The sequence below is a fragment of the Clavelina lepadiformis genome, chromosome 5 (genome assembly GCF_947623445.1).
Source record: "Clavelina lepadiformis chromosome 5, kaClaLepa1.1, whole genome shotgun sequence".
Classification (NCBI taxonomy): domain Eukaryota; kingdom Metazoa; phylum Chordata; class Ascidiacea; order Aplousobranchia; family Clavelinidae; genus Clavelina; species Clavelina lepadiformis.
This window is the reverse complement of record NC_135244.1, coordinates 16,480,451-16,499,256: the sequence shown is the minus strand read 5'-3', so window position 1 is coordinate 16,499,256 and position 18,806 is coordinate 16,480,451. Positions and strand designations below refer to the sequence as shown.

Below are 18,806 nucleotides of genomic sequence, written 5' to 3'. Positions count from 1 at the left end.
ACCTAAACAGGACTCTGGTATCTTGGATGGATTTAATTTTAGTGAGTTTTTTTTCCATCCTGACACATTGGTCGGTTTCATCTTGACGACAACACAACGCTTATATACTGCCAAACGCCAAACTAACGGCTTAACTTTTACTTTATAATATTGTGTTTAAATTATGTTTTTGTAATTTCGGTTTAGTGACCATGCTGACGCTAGTAACTTCTTTTACATTCTCATATTATTCCGTAATGCACGTTTTTGCCCTCGAGGCCTTGCTACATTTGCCTGTCTAATTTGTGGAGATTTTTATCATAACTGTTAATATGTTTGCGACCACCTGCATCGGCACAATTTTTGTCCCCCACGTTAAACGCAAAAAATAAAAAGAATGAAAAAACAATTGGTTTTTTGGCCAACCATGTTGTTGGGGCTTGCCATAAAGGCTCCAACCAAACATCTTGAGTTATAATATATCAATTCATGCCAGATGAACACTGGCAGTTCAACTGTTTAAAAATTGCCGCAACTGTATTGGTATAGGGACCTTTTAAGAAAAATATTATATACTGACCTTGAAATATGGAGACGAAACATTAAAGAACTTTATTACGGTGAACTTGTGACATCATGCATCAAAGTTACAAATTACATTAACAAAACCCCATTTTAATAGAGGAGACTAAAATTTGAGTTCGTGTCATTTAGTTTTTGTCATTGTCTGCTGTGGGAACAAAAAACAAAATGCTGACCATTATAGTATGGGCAAATAACAACTCCGCCAGCAAACAATAAGCATAAAAAAGCAGCTAAAGCCCAAGGACTTAATAAGTTATTAACAATACAGTATTGAAGCTGGATAACACTTCTGGATTCCAATAGTGTATAACACAAAATTCATTAGCATTTTATCAGTTTTTCACTTTTTTGTTAACAGATTAATCTTTTTTGTAATTAATTGTTTGTTTTCTATTTTCTGTCAACATATAACATTACTGTGAGTATGTATTACTGATAGGAGGTAACACTTAATTGACTCACATGTATTACATTTGCAGATATCATTTTATGATTGTCCTATTGCTGCTATTTTAAATTTGGTTTAGCATGTAACATTTATATTGATTTAAAATTGAACTGACTGCTACTAGCATGATGTAATCACACGGACTCAGCAATTGGAGTCTAATAAGTGGATGACTAAGGACTATGGAAGCAAAGCCATTTGCCTAAATGAAAATGAGTGTGTTTAGTAACAACTCCGTTGGACTTGAGTCTACCTATTTAGGTGTTGATTGTAGCAAGAATTCACTCGAAACTTGCCAAAGTTTAAACCAGTCCAGTGCACTTTGTTTTGGTTTTTCATTGCCCTACAGTGACACCTCATTTGAACTTGTCACTGATGCCAGCAACCTAAAAGAGGCAAATGAAAAACTGCTACTCTGGTCAGGTGTGTGATGCCAAAGTTTTTTTCAAACACTTTGTTGTTATTTGGTATGATGTTATCAGTTAAGTAGTATACAAAGTATGCATATACTTGATTTTAAATTAGTGTATACTTGTTCATTTTTGTAGTGATTTTAAATCATGATAAAATATATCTTTTACCACAAATATAATAACAAACTTGATCCTTAGGTTTAAGAGCAGTTCCACGTTGCTGGGATGTTATTCAGCCACTGCTCTGTTCAGTGTATTTTCCAAGATGTGAAGATGGAAAAATCTCTTTGCCAGATAGGTCAGCCAAACAACATCATTAAATGAGAAATTATTATAAAGTATATACAAAAACGCAATTCCATGTGTGACAGTATTTTCAAAAATACACCTGGCCGACTTTCTTCCATCTCTAATTGATCTTTTTCTGATCGTCCAGGTCTTTGTGTGAAAGTACTCGTGGTCCATGCCAAATAGTTCAGGAGGAATATGGGTGGCCTGATTTTTTACAGTGTGACAACAATGATGTCTTCGGAGATAATTGTAAAGTAAGTTAATCATTTTTGAATTTGGTTATTATGAAACGTTTTGGGACATTTCAAGCTATATGTATATTTATCATGTCTCGATCTTTTAAACGGATCTTATCCAGTTTAATAGTGAAAATATGGGCAGTTCTCTGCACTGCTGCACATTTGCTGAAAATTTTGTAATTATTCAGCATTTACAGATCAAAGTTATGAAAAGACATATATATATTTACAGTTTGCATTATTTACTGTTCTTGTTGTTATCATACTTTGATATTTCAGTCACCATCATCACAAATAGAATTCAACAAATCTGATTGTGAGTTGCCGTTGATAGCCACAAACAACCCAGCTTCGTACTATGATAAGGTAGAAGGATGTGGACTGCAGTGCATGAATCCTTTATTTGATCAAGCTGAACACGATGAAATTCATGCCTTTGTGGCAGGATGGGCTGGTGCAGCTTGCATATGTACCTTTTTCGCAATGGTAAGTCTTTGATAAACTTAATTTTGGTACCGGTTTTATGTGTTTATATCTTTACCAATGAATAGAAAATTCATTTTAGGTTTTTTTTTGTGAAGGTGATTAAAACCACACAGTACATGGAGCACTGAAATGCTTAAGTTTTTAATCACTCTCTGTAGTTGACTTACAATTAGTAAATTAACCGTGGAACAGAGTATTTATAAGATATTTTTGTATCAAACTACATTAGCATACTTGACCAAAAGTTTAAAGGCCTAACCCTGAATGCATTATGATGTTGTACTGATGAATATTTTTTAATATCAATTGTGTTTCTGTTAATGAGTAACTCCAAATGAATTTGTCCTCACTAGTATAGTGTATGGCATGCCCTTTAGGGATAGCGTCACTGGTTTGTAAACATGAAATATTTCCTTCATCCACGCTGCCAATAGTAGGGGTATTGTTGTCCCCATTTTTTGTCACCTCAATTCAGCCAAGCGTTACATTAAGATTAATCACCACGTCCCAGGGAGAGAGAAGAGACCTCACCATTTAAACAAAAGTGAGATAGTGAGAGCAAAAAGAAACAAGTTTGTGATAATCTGAGTGTGTCATCGCCTGTGGCTGTGCCTGAAACAGTGATATTTTGAGATGGAGTAACAAAAAAGATTGGCCAGTCTTCCCATGCTCTACTTAACTTGATATGCCAAATGTTTTGAGGTTTTACGAAATTTTCTTCCAAGTTTATGGAAAAAAATGTAAAACTAGTTAGCAATATAATCAATCTTTCAACGTAATGTATATATATATATATCTCCTCTTTAAAATATATGTCGAATTAAGTGGGACCAATTGTACAAAGACTGTATCGTAAGTAAGGTGCCATAATTAAAAAGGAATTAAAAGCTTCTGCAAAAAATATATTACACATATACCTAAGGAAAATATTTTCGCCAATAATATATTGTATGATCTTGCATTGTTTTTCCAACAAAAACAGATTTTATTACGTCTACTTAGTAACTTAGTTATAACACACGTTTTTCTTAAAAACATTGCTTTCACCTCGTTTTGGTTTCTGCGTGGTTGCCTCTGCTCTGTTTTAAGATGTTTATGTAATTGGATAAGTGCGCTCAAGTTAAAATTGTGCTTGGAAAGCTAAAACTGGTGGAGAATTATTTTTCTTCATTTATTTCTCAACACTGGATACACTGGATTGTATTTCAGTTTGGAGGCCTCCTATCCTATTTATTCTCTATTGTCAACATGTTACACCTGGTTTTTTGACGTAGGAGAAATTGCATTAACCGATTATGGGCTGTTCCTGATCGTTGGTGCCATTTCTGATAACTGAAATCAGATTTTTAGAAATCACATTTTAATTCGACATAATTATTTCTTTTCAATAGTTCTGTTATTATTTAGGTTCATATATTTTATTCTTCTAAATTTTCAGCTGTCGTTTTTCATCGACTGGAAAAATTCAAGCAAATATCCAGCAAGAATAATATTCTACATAAACTTATGTTTCTTTCTGGGTGGAATTGGCTGGTTAGCACAATTCTTTTCAGGAGCAAGAGAGGAGATTGTGTGCAGAAGAGATGGCACAATGAGGCTTGCTGAACCAGTGTAAGTTTTTATTACATTATTGTGGTTGTCGTCATACTTTTTTGTGACAGCCATGGAATTATTTTGAAGAGGATGAAAAAGTACAGCTAAGAAACATGTCAGATATGCTAAAGTCTGTAATTTCCTACAGTTTATTTATGTTATGAATCATAACATTTTACCTACCATTCACCTGCTTAGTTACATATGTAAAATGCTCTACATAATTTAGACTTGAACAATTTTTTGAACAAATGATTGAATCTTGACTTCAGCTGAAAATCATTTTTGGTGTGCTTAAAACAACAAACATTGTACATTTACCAAGTAGTAGTAAATAGCCTTGAACATTTGTTGATAGATAGTGCCCACACATACATGTCAGTGTCATCAATACTGATCACACGAAATCAGATTTGAGCACAGGTGTTCAGATAGTTGTAATGGTAAAGATTGTACTGTTTCCTGGTAGGCATAGCTTCTTGTGTGGGCCTGTCATAATTTTGCCATTTGCAAATGACTTCTGTTAGGTTCACTGCACATAGGTCATCCCATGTTTGTTGAGATATAAGTGAGCTGAACAAGTGACGCTGCTTGTTGTCTCTTTTGGTCTCTTTTATTTTGGTATATATATTTGTTTTTGCCTTAAAAATATGTTTTGTTTTGACAACTGATTTTGTGCCTTTTGCTGTTTGTAAAGTGCTAATTTTTGAACATATTTTGAAACAACTGCATTTCATAGGCGGTATGATACGTTCAATGGCGTTGTATATTGACTTGAAGGCCAAACATATTTGCCACCTACATAAATTTCTAGTATTCTGCATTTTCTATTTCTCTAATTCCTTACTTTTGTATAGAATTAAGAAATTAGAGTAAGACTTTGTTTAGAAAAAAATTATCAATAACCCACACTGTATAAGCTTGTCTCTTTGCACTAAGTTAACTCTGCATCTTATATTCCTTACCAAAAGGTATTTCTTCGGGAATCTTTGCAAATTACCTTTTGTCTTAATTACTAATTATACATTTTTGTTCTTACAGTGGCACTGGAGAATCACCATCATGTGTTATAATATTTGTCCTGGTCTATTACTTCTTGATGGCTGGGATAACATGGTTTGATATATTATCTTATTCCTGGTTCCTTATGTTTAAAGCGCTGGGCACTCATAAAGATCCTTTAACAAGCAAGGTAAGTCACTCGATTGAACTTTTGGGTCTGACACAATACCACAGACTGGTGGTGGACTTTATCATTAAATAGGTAATGATAATGCTGTAACTCTCATCTAGGCTCACAGGTTTCATCTCACAGCTTGGTCCATTCCTTTTATTTTAATGGTGTCCTGCTTGGCCGTTTCTCAAATAGATGGTGATTCTATGAGTGGGATATGTTTCATTGGTTACAAAAACTATGTGTAAGTTTGTTTGCTGTTTGTGCTATCACCAATGCTCCTGAAATTACTGGATTTGGTAATTTATATGAAAGCTAAAATATACATGAAGAAATTATGTTTTGGCTTAATGCATTTTACATAATAGCAGTAGGTTTTTTGGTGATAGTAAATGCTAACAAATTTTTTCAAGTTTTCTGCCAACCTCCATTAAGAATATATATGTTTCCATGACATCGTTCATAAACATTATTCCATTCAGTTTTTCTGTTAACAACCATCATCTGAACAACAAAACTTTCTAATGACAGGTACCGGCTTGGTTTCCTTCTTATTCCTGTGGGTATAGTTCTGCTGGTGGGGGGTTTCTTTTTGGCTCGTGGCTTATTTGCCTTGTTTAGTATCAGAAAAGGCCATCCAGGCTTGCTTAGTGACAGTGCTATTTCAAAAATTAATTGGACTATGATAAGAATTGGTAAGTAACAATCGCACGGAGTTTGATTAAGTTAATGTCTGACATGTCAAGTTCTTATAAAAGTGCCTACCTTGATACTTCGCACAACTGTTTGGCATTGTTAACGATTGTTTTTACTTTTTGTAGGTGTCTTTACTGTACTTGCCTTTGTTTTTGTTTTCATTACATTTGCTGCCCATGTATATGACTATTCCCATCAAGCTCTATGGGAAAAGAGCTTCAAAGAATACATAAAGTAAGCCAAAATGTATGTAAAAGCTGTGCTAATTTTGGCCAGACCTCATTTTCTTTGATGAAACAATTGAAATTGCACATTACACTAACATTATTCTCAGTTTTTAACATTAAAACTTGAAAAATCCTTCAGAAATGTGTTATGTGCTTTTATCTTATCTGTTGGATTCCTTAAAGAGAAACAACTGAAGTCTTGTTTAATATTTATAAATTATTCATGCAGGTGTGAAGCTAATGTTACAATTCTGGAGACACTTAGTGGTTATCCGCCTGTGACATGCATTCTCAAGAATCACCCAAATCTGTCCGTCCTTAAACTCAACCTGGTGGCTTTATTTGGAACGGGCATTGTGATGAGTAGCTGGGTTTGGACAAAAGCGTCCTTCCTTAATTGGCGCAGGGCATGGTATAAGTAAGTCTTCCTAAATAAATATTTCATCCAGTTATTGTTTTTATATACTATTTTTATTTCGTGATTTATGAATACATTTTGCATCAAAAATGTTCATTAACTATAACGCAACGTTTCGAAATTTTTGTGAAACCCGCCCAAATTTCCTCATAAAGTTAGGTACCTGCAAACCCAAATTATGCACGTAAAAAATCGCAAGACCTTAACCAGAGTGGATTCAGGCAAAATCGCGATACCTGTATATTAAGTTCGGCGCAAGCAGAATGTGACATGTCAGTACAGAGATTTTCAAAATTTGATTGACAAACTGAACTAAAAGAAACGCATAATTCGGCAATAATTTAAAGGACTTTTATGGGCAAAAAATTCAAGCGTTCAAGAAATCGATTCTGTTGTTACAACAATAATAATCTTAAAGTGTAATTGCTGCCACGTCATAACAATTTTCTTAAAATGAAGAAATGTATATTTAGACATAATCATGGATCATTTCAACCTAGAACTGCACCAGTAAGGTCAAATTAATTTTTGAAATTCTTTTTTTGCATTCTAACCATTTTCAAAATTATTCTGCACAATGATCCACATGGAACTTCCTCGTACAACGATTGATTCTTGCAGTATAAATGCAGATGGAAATGCAGGCCTATCACTATCAGGCTGGTTATAGTTAATTTTAAGCCTGAAGCAAAGTGTAAACCTAATACCAATTGTGCCGATACAGTATGGACTAAGTTTTAATAGGATGCTAAGCTTGATGATTGAACTGCTGTTAGTCTTTACAGACTAGGCTAGGCTGTCGTTTAGACTTATACCGTAGGCTACCAAGGCTTCGCTTTAGAAAAAAACTCACTGAACTAGGCTAGGCTATATGCAGATAAAAAATCAAGCATCTAAAAAGGTACTGTTAATATCTAATTTAAGATCTAGGCTTTTTTTCTTGGGGTTATACACTCCCAGTTTTATAGCCTGTGTAGACTCAGGGTGCATTCCATGCGACGTGTATGCCGAAGGTCAGTTTAGCGTATATTATGGATATGCCGAAGACGTTATGCTAACTGTATTCTTCTTTCTGTTTATAGCCACTTATGTGAACGAACTATAATATCCTTTAGACTTCCTACCAGTGGCGGTAGGTCTATTTACAAGTTACAACCAAGACTGTCCAGATTATGGCAAGTGTTTCCAAAGTTTAGTAACGGCACACCAATTAGTTAAAATCGCCAATCAAGATATTTGATCTAAAATTTGTGGATTATGCTACGTTACTCCTGCCTTGTGTGTAAAATGCTCAGATTAAGGCTGGTGGGTAGGGTATACTATGGGGCCTTTTAGACTTTTAAAAGCAGTAAAGCTAAAAGAGACCAGAAATTTTTTTGGATAACCTGCTTGTCCCTTACCAACAATGGTTTAAAATAAACAATAAAATGCAATCTAGTAGACTAGATATATGTGGTTAGTTGGTATAAGCTTACAGCCTAGGTCTAACCGATAGCCTAGCCTAGTCTATAAAGACTGTCAGGAGTTTAACCATCAAGCCTTGTGTCCTATTAAAACCTAGTTCATTCTGTATCCACGCAACTGGTATTAGTTTTACACTTTACTGTAGGCTTGAAATTAACTACGACTAGCGTGATAGTGACAGGCCTGCATTTACCCTAATACGCTAAGAATCATTTTACTGTCGTCTACATTTGCGCTCGTTGTACAGGGAAGTACCTGGTGGATCATCGTGCAAAATAATTTAGAAAATTTTCAGGATGCAAAAAACAGAAATTCAAAAATTAATGATCTTTGATTATTTTCACTACATAATTATTTATTTCTTCATTTTAAGACAAATTTATTTTAGCGTTGCAGTCACACTGTAAAGAGAGGTGACTAAAGCGGAATTGATTATAATATAAAGTTGATAAATAATATAAACATTAAGCAAGCATAATATAAACAGTCCAAGCATAGATCAGCAAGTAGGCTGCACATCCAAGTAGCCACATACAGCACATAACCACTGCTGGGATATAGCTAGCAACCTTTTTATACTGGAAGCAAAAAGCTCGAACAATATTCACATTTTGGCTCACCACCCACAGTTTGGCAACACTGCATTGAATGCTTTGTATGTACCCCTGTGTTGCTTCTTGACAATACTGCAGTTAACTAGTTTTAGTTTTCCTTGTAGTTATGCACTTATAACTATGAATGTTTCTATCTCATAGATTGATTGGCAGAAGTGACAATGAAATGAAGAGAATAAGGCGCAGAAGCAAGATCATTGCCAAAGCTTTTGCTATCAGGAATATGTTGAAGCAAAAACAAAAGAAGTAATTCTTTTTTAAAGACCTGTATTTGTTTTTTTTGGTTTGATCGTTTTAATACACTTGGATAATGATTTGTTGCATCCTTAAAACATGAGATATTAGAATATATATATAAACTACATACTACGGTTGTTTAAGAAGACAATTATGTCATGGTGCAGAAAATCAGTTTTTATTAGCAACTCCATCACCTACGCTTTTTTTAAAGCTGTGTGTTGCAAGCATTTTGTGGAAAAACGCATAAGTTTTTTTGCCATATTAATGTGAGGCGTGGCCTGTGATTTTAAAGTGGGAGTTCAATGCATTCTTTGATAACACCGCAAAAATTGGAAAAATTTCGCAGACCACACTTTACCTCATCGAGACTTTTTGCCTGCAAGTTTGACAAAGCTGACATACACCATATTGTTCAGTGTTTTAAAACACTTCTGTTTTCATGTCCATTTAAAGTACAGAATAACACATTTGCTTTTATTATGTTAAGGGAGAGCGATAGTGAGCAGGAAAGTGATGAGGATGTTAATGGACTGGAATATAGTGAACACACCATCAGTCATCAGGATCCTGTAGGAATGGATTTTGACTTGCACAGTGTTACACAGGTTTTTTGTAATAACTGATTAATGTTGTTCTGATTTTCCTCTACTTCAAATAATACTGCTAACGTGTGAGTCTTCCACTTTACTGGTACTGTATCGTAACTTAATTATGAACTTCCGCTACTTTATCTCTGATTTGCAGGAAATGTCATCAACATGGGTGAGAAATGTACCAAAGATGGTGCAGAGAAGAGGTGGAATTCTCCCTGAAGATAAGTCAAATGGAGGAAATGCAAATCAACATCCAGTATGTCCTTATGAACTTCATCGTTACTACAAGAACAGAGACAGAGAGAAGGACACAGAACCTGGTCTTTGGGCCGTCTCCCAATATGTAAGTTGAAAGTGTTGGAGAATGTTTGGCATTTTCTTGAGCGCTGGGGCTCTCAAATGACCCAGAATATTCAAAGGCCCCAACAAACTATCCCATTATAAGAGCTTAGAAAACCTGCGACTGCAATGTTTTTTTGGGAGATCCATTGCCTATGTCGTCTGCAAGTATACAACTAATTATACTTACTTACAAGTATACTTTGAATTGACACCAAAGCGGAACCCAGGATATGTTAGTATAGTATTGAAATAACCACCATATTCAGCAAAGCAGTATTCCATGCATTGGTTTTGGGGTTTGTTTGTACTTTTTTTCTTCTATTTACCTCCCCCACCCACACATACAAATATTCGACAGCATATTTAACTCTACAGAATAGCATGTCTTCCTATTGTTTCAAGATTACGTACCCATGAGAGAATAAATTCGATAGAATGATGCTTACCGGTAACTGTTGGTTTTGCAAATTTGCCTTTGGGACAGGTGACATTTACTCCAGGTAAAAAATACTGGTTTGTATGATATCTATCTTTTCCACAGATCGATGGTTCGAACATGAAAGCAAAGCCTACTAAAATGAAGCCTTCAAAGAAAACCACTCCCATTAATGTAAGTAAAGTCGGAAATTTTTTGCACTTTGGAAATTTACCCCCATTCTCCAGTAATACTTTCACATCTGCCGTGTGTCATTGATAGAGATTTTTTCTAGGACAAGTATGGTGATATGTTCATCGGAACATCTCCGTATAATTATCCGTTGCGAGCAGTCCCCCCTCGATTAGCCCCAGGGCAACAACATGACAATTCTGGGTCAAGTAAGCAATTTTACATATCTTAATTCTTTTCCAGTCGTTCAGCTTAACCACAGCAGTGCGGTTTCACACTGAATGGTACTACACTTTGCAGCATAAGCACCTACTGCACTAATTATTGTAAAATTTCATTTTTATGCACGTGGGTTTATGGCTCATTCGTTCAACTTACAGTTATTTCAGTTTCCACAATAACTGTGTATTGTTTAGACCGTGGCGCTGTTGTATGTGAAAGCTGTCAATATGATCTACCCTACGCGAAATATTCACCGCCAGCTAGCCGACAAAGTAGCCTCCCTGGTGTAGAAAAGCTGGATACAGAATTGCAAGGTTTGAATATCCAGAAGAAGACATTTTGTAAATATTCGACCCTGCTTATTATTAGCATAGGTTGACTTTTTAACTGCTGAACCTCTTTATCACTGGTTTGATTGCTTTTTTCAAGAAAATCAGTTTTTTGAAAGAATATCGTAAACGGGACGCACGTTTTTTTGCAGATTCAGTACGTTACCTCCCACCAGGCTTTATTGATAAAAGAAATTCAATTTCATTTAAAACCTCAACTGAAAGCATCGACGAATTTTTTAGCACATATCCAAACTTGGTCGATTCTTTAGAAGTTTGGTCCATGCAAGCCATCAAAGGCGATCGCCACAGGAACTACGAAGCCAAGAATGCTTGTTACGAGTTACAGGATTTATTGGGACGTTGTAGCTATTACGGATCAAGACCAACAGATCTTGATACTTCAAATTTCGATGCAAACACTAGAGCATCCTTAGACAGTAAATACACTACTAGTTTTACAAAGGAGTAAGTTTTGTAATAGGATGAAAAACTTTATCACGCCCTATAACTGCTCATTGCCTTGTTACTTTTCAACGACATGGCAGTTTTTACGGTCTGCTGCAGTATCATTGTTCGATTTTATTCTTTTTGTTACGAAGCTCTATCCCTGCTGACAAATGTTCGGAATATTAATTGTGTAAATCTTTTCAAATGCTTTAATAATATTTTGTGTCGTAACGTGTGAGTGCCATCTGCAATATATCATAGAAAACTCTGGTATTTATCGCTGCTGACGTGGTAGGTACGTAGTAAATGCTTCATATAAATACTTGGTTTATTCCTCATTCCGTCCAGAACCCATTTATGAGCTATACAGTATAAATTGTTTTTTCGTGCCTTTTTGTTTATTCTTTTGTATCTTTCTCTGACGTTTCAATTCGAGCCTTCTGTAATCATAACTATGCCGGTAGTTTTGCAGTCCATCTGTGTTTTTAAATTTTACAAACCATGCCGAGGCACTTTTTACTTTACCTCTTTCAGAATCAATCAAGTGCTTAGTGTTGCCTTACTTTTGATGAAATTCTTACCTTTTTATGCCCAAGCTGCTTTACCTTCATATGCCCATAGAAGAAGCAATTACCTGGTTTTATTTTTGCTTATATAGTTGTATGTTCTGTTAGCATTTATTCATTCAAGTTTTTCGTATTTTTCTGTTAATATTAACTTAGGAAATATTTTAATTTTGTTAGGTAGTTTTGGCTAACTTTGCCTGGTCGCTTGCTTGCGATATTTTGGAGTTGTTTTCATGGAACAACAGCGTATTTCGTACATTTTTTAGTTACGTAAAGAATCGTATGTCACTGGCGGAAATCTGTGTAAATTAATGAGGGGACAGATACGAAAGTGCTGAAATAAACAACTTTGCTCTACTGTTAACTGAATCCCCTTATTTAATCCCAGCACCGAAAGAATTTAAACCGCGTAATAAGAATTGCAAAAGTTTGCCTCTGCTATCAAATTAAATTAAACATGAAAATTATTGGCAAATTTTAATTTTTCGCGCTGTTATCTCTATGGTGGGATTATTCTTCATTAGATACTGTATAGTCTGTTTATGTGTTCCCATTAAGTGCCAGAAATTGCAATCGCACAGTAAACTTGGCTGGCCATGCTGCGCCAGGTTTGCGAAGGTGTTTGTTTCTGGTCAACTTACAACCAATTGCCAACAGCTTACCAAGTCATGTTAAAATGTTTTGCCTTAATAGCGTTGTGCAATTACATCACTATCTCGTTCAAAGGAAAAAATGCATCTGAAGATTTCTATTTTCGGTTTAATTTGAAACCGGTATCATAGCAGCACGAAGAAACTTATCAATAGGCCTACTGACTGGTAATGTTATTGGGTGCAAAGTTTAACTATTAATTTTATTATCAAATGGTTTTGGTTATTGTGACCAAATATTGTAATCTTTTGGAGTTCTTCGATTGGTGATATTGAGCTAAACTTTAGTTCTTGATTACGTGGTTATTGTTCGAGTTGTTCTGGCTATATTCAACGAGTGTCGTATCTATCGGTCGTGAAATCTCCCGCAGCCACAATTCTGATATTATAAAACATGCGTTCAACTTGACAAAATTGATCCGTATGAATGGTCATTTTATTGATATTGCAATATATTCCAATTTCACTAAAGACTAGAACAACATCACGAAACTCTGGCTTGAGTACTAGACTTTTGAAATGAGACTGGGTTACAATAGAAAAGTCATAATAATAATGAATTGTTTTGGGTGTCAAGTCATAATAATACACACAGTTTTTCTGGTTACTAGTAGTACGCGAAACACGTAACAAAGAAATAAACGTATAGTGCAGCCGTTAGAAAGCGTTCGACAGGAAATTGTTTGCAGGCAGCCCGGTGAAGTGATATGCCATGACATTGGTATCATGCGAGAAACTGCAAACATATGGTTACTGAAGTCACATAATTTTATTCAATATTTTGTTTCACTGTTGATTTGCAATTCTTCATTACTCTATTCGTCATAATTTCAATTGATTGCCTACAAAAATCTCATTTCTTAGGGTAGGCCTATATGACATGCGTACGACGAAATAATTGCAATTGGCCTACTACGCCTCATTTTCGTCCTTAAGTAAAAATTGAATTCCGTTAGGACATTTAGGTAACACATTGTACTGTACTGACATAAATCCTAATTCCCAATAATTTTATCCATTGGGAGAAATATTGGAGGGCGAGGAGAATTACGATGCGTCCCCACAACAAAAATTGAGGGGAGGAGTTCATATCCTTACCGTAGCCCCCAGGAATTCTGCCCATGCTCAAAGGAACAATGGGCTGCATTTTGCAGTCGCGAGTACTTTGATTTCATGGCATTCATGCAGTTTCCACCGCGTGTTACTGATACAGCTGTCTTCAAACTATGCTAAAAAAATTGTGAAGCACGTAAAATAAATGTGATAAACATTGTTTATTGTCATTAAAAAATACTTAAAATCGCCTCATGATTTTGTAATACACCATTTGAAATCTTAAATGCTTATTTCTGTAACAATCCATCATTGCAGTGGAATTTAGAAATGCACTTTGCACGCGCAGCACAGCATTGTAATTCAATTTTTGCTTGGAGCCATGTAAGTACCCCTAAAATGGAAAGAAAGTCTCATTTGACACAGCCAGCTCAAGCTGCTCTAGCAGCAGGAAGGTTATTCAAAACTTCAGATTAGTGTCAGAATGTAGCAGGTTGCAGTTAGAATGCTGGGCAAAATGCTTTCGTACGATATCGTTTATTTTTCGTCATCGTCAGTGGGGGAACGAAAAATAAAATGTTAACCATTATAACGTAGAAAAATCATAATTCAGCCAGTAGACAATGACGTGAAAAAAGCAGCGAAGCCCAAGGGCTTAAAACGTGCAAGAATGATGTCAACGCATTCACTGTTAAGATGTTAACACTTTACAAATTATAAGTACCGGTAAGGTTCGTATGGTTGTTGATACTAAAAACTAAAAAGCCCAAGCCTGCACGTGAGTAGGCTAATGCCGGAAATTTCTTTTAGCTATGACGTATAGAGGTTAGTTGTAATAATCTTGCTTCCTTTTTGGTAACATTTTCTGTTACAACTATGCATCTATTTCATAGTCGTGATTAAGCCAAATTATCCATTCTATCCAAAACAAGGTTTAGCATAGTAACTAAAAACTGTGCTCCACTATACTTACATTATGCCTTAGGCATTATACAGGGTGGGGCAGAAAAACCTACCACATTTCAAATTGTTACTGTACCAAAGCTGTAGTAGGCTATAGCAGTCTGACAGGAGGTTGAATTGAAATTTTGCAGCAAAGGACTTACCATTTGTGTTTCAGGTTTTAGTTTTTAGTTTTTATAAGTAAATAATTTTTGTGCAAATTTTTAAAATTTTGTATCTGTATGTAAAATGGCCTGGACTGGCGAACACCGTGCATTTATTGTGGAAGATCTCATTAGAAATGGGGAATCTGTGACTCGAACGCTAAGAAATTTTAAGACTCATTTCAAACTAAACCGTAACGATCCTGGTCCCAATCGAAAATCTGTAATACTCTGAGTCAAAAATTTCAGAGCTACGGGTTCAGCACTAAAGCGAAAGCCACCTGGAAGGCCTCGTGGGGCGCCACCTACAGGATATAATCTTTAAAACATAAATACATCAAATGGTAACCTTTTCACTTTCAGATGAGACAATAAATGTTGTGATTGCTTATAAATTTTGTCTCTTTTTCCTAGTTTGAAATGTGGTAGGTTTTCCTGCCCCACCCTGTACTTATACATATTATACCTCTGGCTATATACGTAAGCAATTTTAACTGTCCTTACAGGGGTTAAATGGAAGAAAAATTGTTAGGCCTAGTAAGCACGCCGGAGAAAGAACTTCTAATGGAATGGGGTGTATATGGTTGTTGAGCTTGATAGCTTGACCCACTTCACTACAATGTTTGCTTGTTGAATTGTTTATTGCGGATGATGATATATGAGTCTCCTAAGGTCGTTATCTGCTTTTCTCAAGCTCGGATTAATTGTTCACCTTAACGAATTATTGTCTTGTGAAGATGATAACAAAGTTGTCGAACTTGATACTGAACTTCTTCAAATTGAATTCAACAATGATTACACAGGGATAACAACTGTATAAACTGATTATATTGAAGCTTGTTGGAACGATACCATTTTCACAAATCATTAGTACAGCAACACCATCAAAACGTCCATGTTACTGCTAATTTCTTAGTAAACGAGTGAATGAGCAGCTGTGTATAACTCACGTAATATATAGGCATGATATTTAATGCCACGACTTTAAACGATAAGCAGGAAACAGGATGTCATTGAAACGTCATGTTATGCTTCGCTGATTCGATACTCGAAGACGAGAATTCTATATCTTATCACCCCATTCGTCTACTTTCCGCACATTCAAATGGTCCAGAGTACGGGATTTTTTTCCCATTCGAATGGCAGGAAGTATGCCTTTCTTACCCTAGAGTAAGATATATGCCTTTGGAATGAGGAGATGTTTACTTCGGCACAAGTATGGTTTGTGAACCCCATTCGTCTATTTTTTCCGCCCATTAAAATGGACCTGCTTTCAGCAATGGGGTTTCCCACACACCATATTTCTGCCGAAGTAAACATCTCCCCATTCCAAATGCATATATCTTACTCTAGGTTAAAAAAGGCATACTTCCTGCCATTCGAATGGGAAAATATTACCGCATTTTCACCCATTTGAGTAGGCGGAAAGCAGACGAATCGGGTGGGAAAGCAGACGAATCGGATGATCTTATACAATCTGTATATTAAAAATATCATCACAAACTTTTTCACTATATATTACTTTTGCCACTAGGCATAATTTCAACAACAAAAGGTGCTCAGCTGGTGAATGAATTCTTTGAAGAACCAACGTTTCGCAAACCTATGCGGGTGAGCTTTGTCAGGGCAGTTTACAATAATAAAGACATTCCCTATTATTCTCTTTTTCTCTATTATTGCAATGTGCCCTGACGAAGCTCACCCGCATGGATTTGCGAAACCTTGGTTCATTAAAGAATTAATTCACCAGCTGAGCACGTCTTGTTGTTTTTAACAATATCTTGTAGTGTAATATAATTGTGTCAACGTGACGTCACAATGAAACAATGAGCTTCGTCAGGGTGGATTACAATAATAAAGAAATTCTCATTTTCTGTATCAATACTAATTACAATCTGCCCTGATGAAGCTCACCCGCATGGGTTTGCGAAACGTTGGTTCATAAAAGAATTAATTCACAAGCTGAGCAGCTTTTGTTGTTTTATAACGATATGTTGTAGTATCATTGTGCCAATGTGACGTCACAATGACAAATCAATATGCTTTATAGCTGGTGTTTCATATTTGGGTCAAGACAAAAAGCCTGTATTTCTGTAATTCTGATCCTTTATTTGCATATGGCACATTGATAAGACCTTCGTTTTTTACGGCACCCTTCACTTGTAAAGACTTAAAGCACGAAGATTTAGGTATGAAGCAACTTCGTAGTATATTTTCAATACAATTTTTGTGCTTTCTTAGCTCTCAAGCACCGCATGGATAAAAACGTACTTCAATAAATAGTTGTTAGAAAAGCGCCATATGTAGTATCATACTCATGATTACTGTTTCGCTAACTTACAAAACGCTGCTGTATGTGACACGAAACAGGAGAAACCAACTTTTAGTGGCCATTACTTAGTTGCACTATCAATTTTTAGGTCAGAATGGCACTTAACAATTATATTAGGTACCGTAGTAAAGCATTATGATACTGTGTTTGCAAGCTGCAGCTTTGATTATTTCATTGATGTTACTGCAGCAACCATTCATCGTTACTTTACGGAATTTTTATTGCATTCTGATTTAACGATTAGTGTAGAAGAATCAAAACTAAAGTTAACCTTCAGAGTGCCAACCTATATCTTATTTTTATTTTACTATTTACTGGGTTAACATGGCTCATCCACCATTCCACCATCAACGATTAAACGGTAAGCATTTTATTTTTCGTTCCTCCACAAGCAATTGCAAAATATATACGACAGGATACCATTTTGCATAAATTGACTAGAATTCTTAAAATAAACACCCCATTCGTATGCTTTCCGCCCATTAAAATGGTCCAGAGTACGGGAATTTTTTCCCATTCCAATGGTTGAAAGTATGCCTTTCTTACTCTAGAGTAAGATATATGCCTTTGGAATGGGGAGAGTTTTACTTCGGCTCAAGTATGTTTTGTAAACCCTATTCGTCTATTTTTCCGCCCATTAAAATAGACCTGCTTTCAGCAATGGGGTTTCCCATAAACCATATTTCTGCCGAAGTAAACATCTCCCCATTCCAAATGCATATATCTTACTCTAGGGTAAGAAAGGCATACTTCGTGTGCGTAGTCGTAGCATTGTTGTACAAACTTTTCCCAACATTTCACTATTAAAGGAAATTACGCAAACCCGTATTTTTTCTGAGCGACATGTTCAAATTATCGTTATTTTTTTAAGCTTATTACGGCGCTTATTACCTCAAAAATGAAAAATTTCGATCAAGCACACACGTCATCAAGAAATGATTGTGTGAAAATAAATAGGTACCGGTGGGTAGAAAATAAATTATGCAAAAGTAATTGTATCTTGAACATCAGCAACGCGGGAAAACACGAGTATGTGTGAAGTTTGGAAACTGGTAGTGACTTCCACAAGTGAAAGGCGCGCCGCGCGTGACTGATTGTTTAGCTTAGACCCTAGTGTTTTTGGAGTGGGTTTGTTCCTTCACCAGGAATTGCGAAAGATTAGTAAAGAACAAAAGTTGGTAAAGTTGTTCCTATGATCACTTGGCGTTGGCCAATAAAATTCAGTAACCGCCAGCTGGTGAAATAGACGCTACCTTAACAGTATTGAGTGCTCCTCCGCAATCTGGACGGGAGCCTAATTTTACTACGATACTTTACTTTTAATTGGCGTGACCTAAACATGTTACCATATGCAAACCACCAGTATGAATACATAGGCCTAGCCGAGACTGCAGAGTTTGAGATAGATCAATACTGCTTTTCATGAGCATTTGTGGCGCAGTTAAGGTGCGTTCTTTTGCACTTAATGATTTGGACGGAACTGTGCACTCTATTTTCAATTCATGTAAAGATTGGATAAGCTAAACTATGTACATTACTGTGTGTTTGTGCGCCGAAGTGTACAATTTCAGTGCGTCCAAGCATTCATTTACTATTTTTGGTTGTTTGTCACATCCAAGGCTACAAGGTTTTACTAAAACGGCCATACTCTGCAGTCTGGAGCCTAGCCTATACTGACCCCGTATGGAA

At 35.9% G+C, this 18,806-nt stretch overlaps 1 protein-coding gene across 1 annotated transcript; it reads left to right on the top strand.

Moving 5' to 3' along the window:
* The first annotated feature begins 1,047 nt into the window (after positions 1 to 1,047).
* LOC143460122 (protein smoothened-like) lies at positions 1,048 to 13,044 on the top strand. The gene is made up of 17 exons (XM_076957521.1): positions 1,048 to 1,435; positions 1,624 to 1,723; positions 1,862 to 1,970; positions 2,235 to 2,441; positions 3,880 to 4,052; positions 5,076 to 5,226; positions 5,328 to 5,452; positions 5,740 to 5,903; positions 6,030 to 6,138; positions 6,361 to 6,549; positions 8,769 to 8,873; positions 9,355 to 9,472; positions 9,612 to 9,803; positions 10,344 to 10,412; positions 10,513 to 10,618; positions 10,826 to 10,945; positions 11,113 to 13,044. The coding sequence occupies exons 1-17, from the start codon at positions 1,219 to 1,221 to the stop codon at positions 11,430 to 11,432; spliced, it is 2,574 nt and encodes an 857-aa protein (XP_076813636.1). The 5' UTR covers positions 1,048 to 1,218; the 3' UTR covers positions 11,433 to 13,044.
* The last annotated feature ends 5,762 nt before the right edge of the window (positions 13,045 to 18,806 follow it).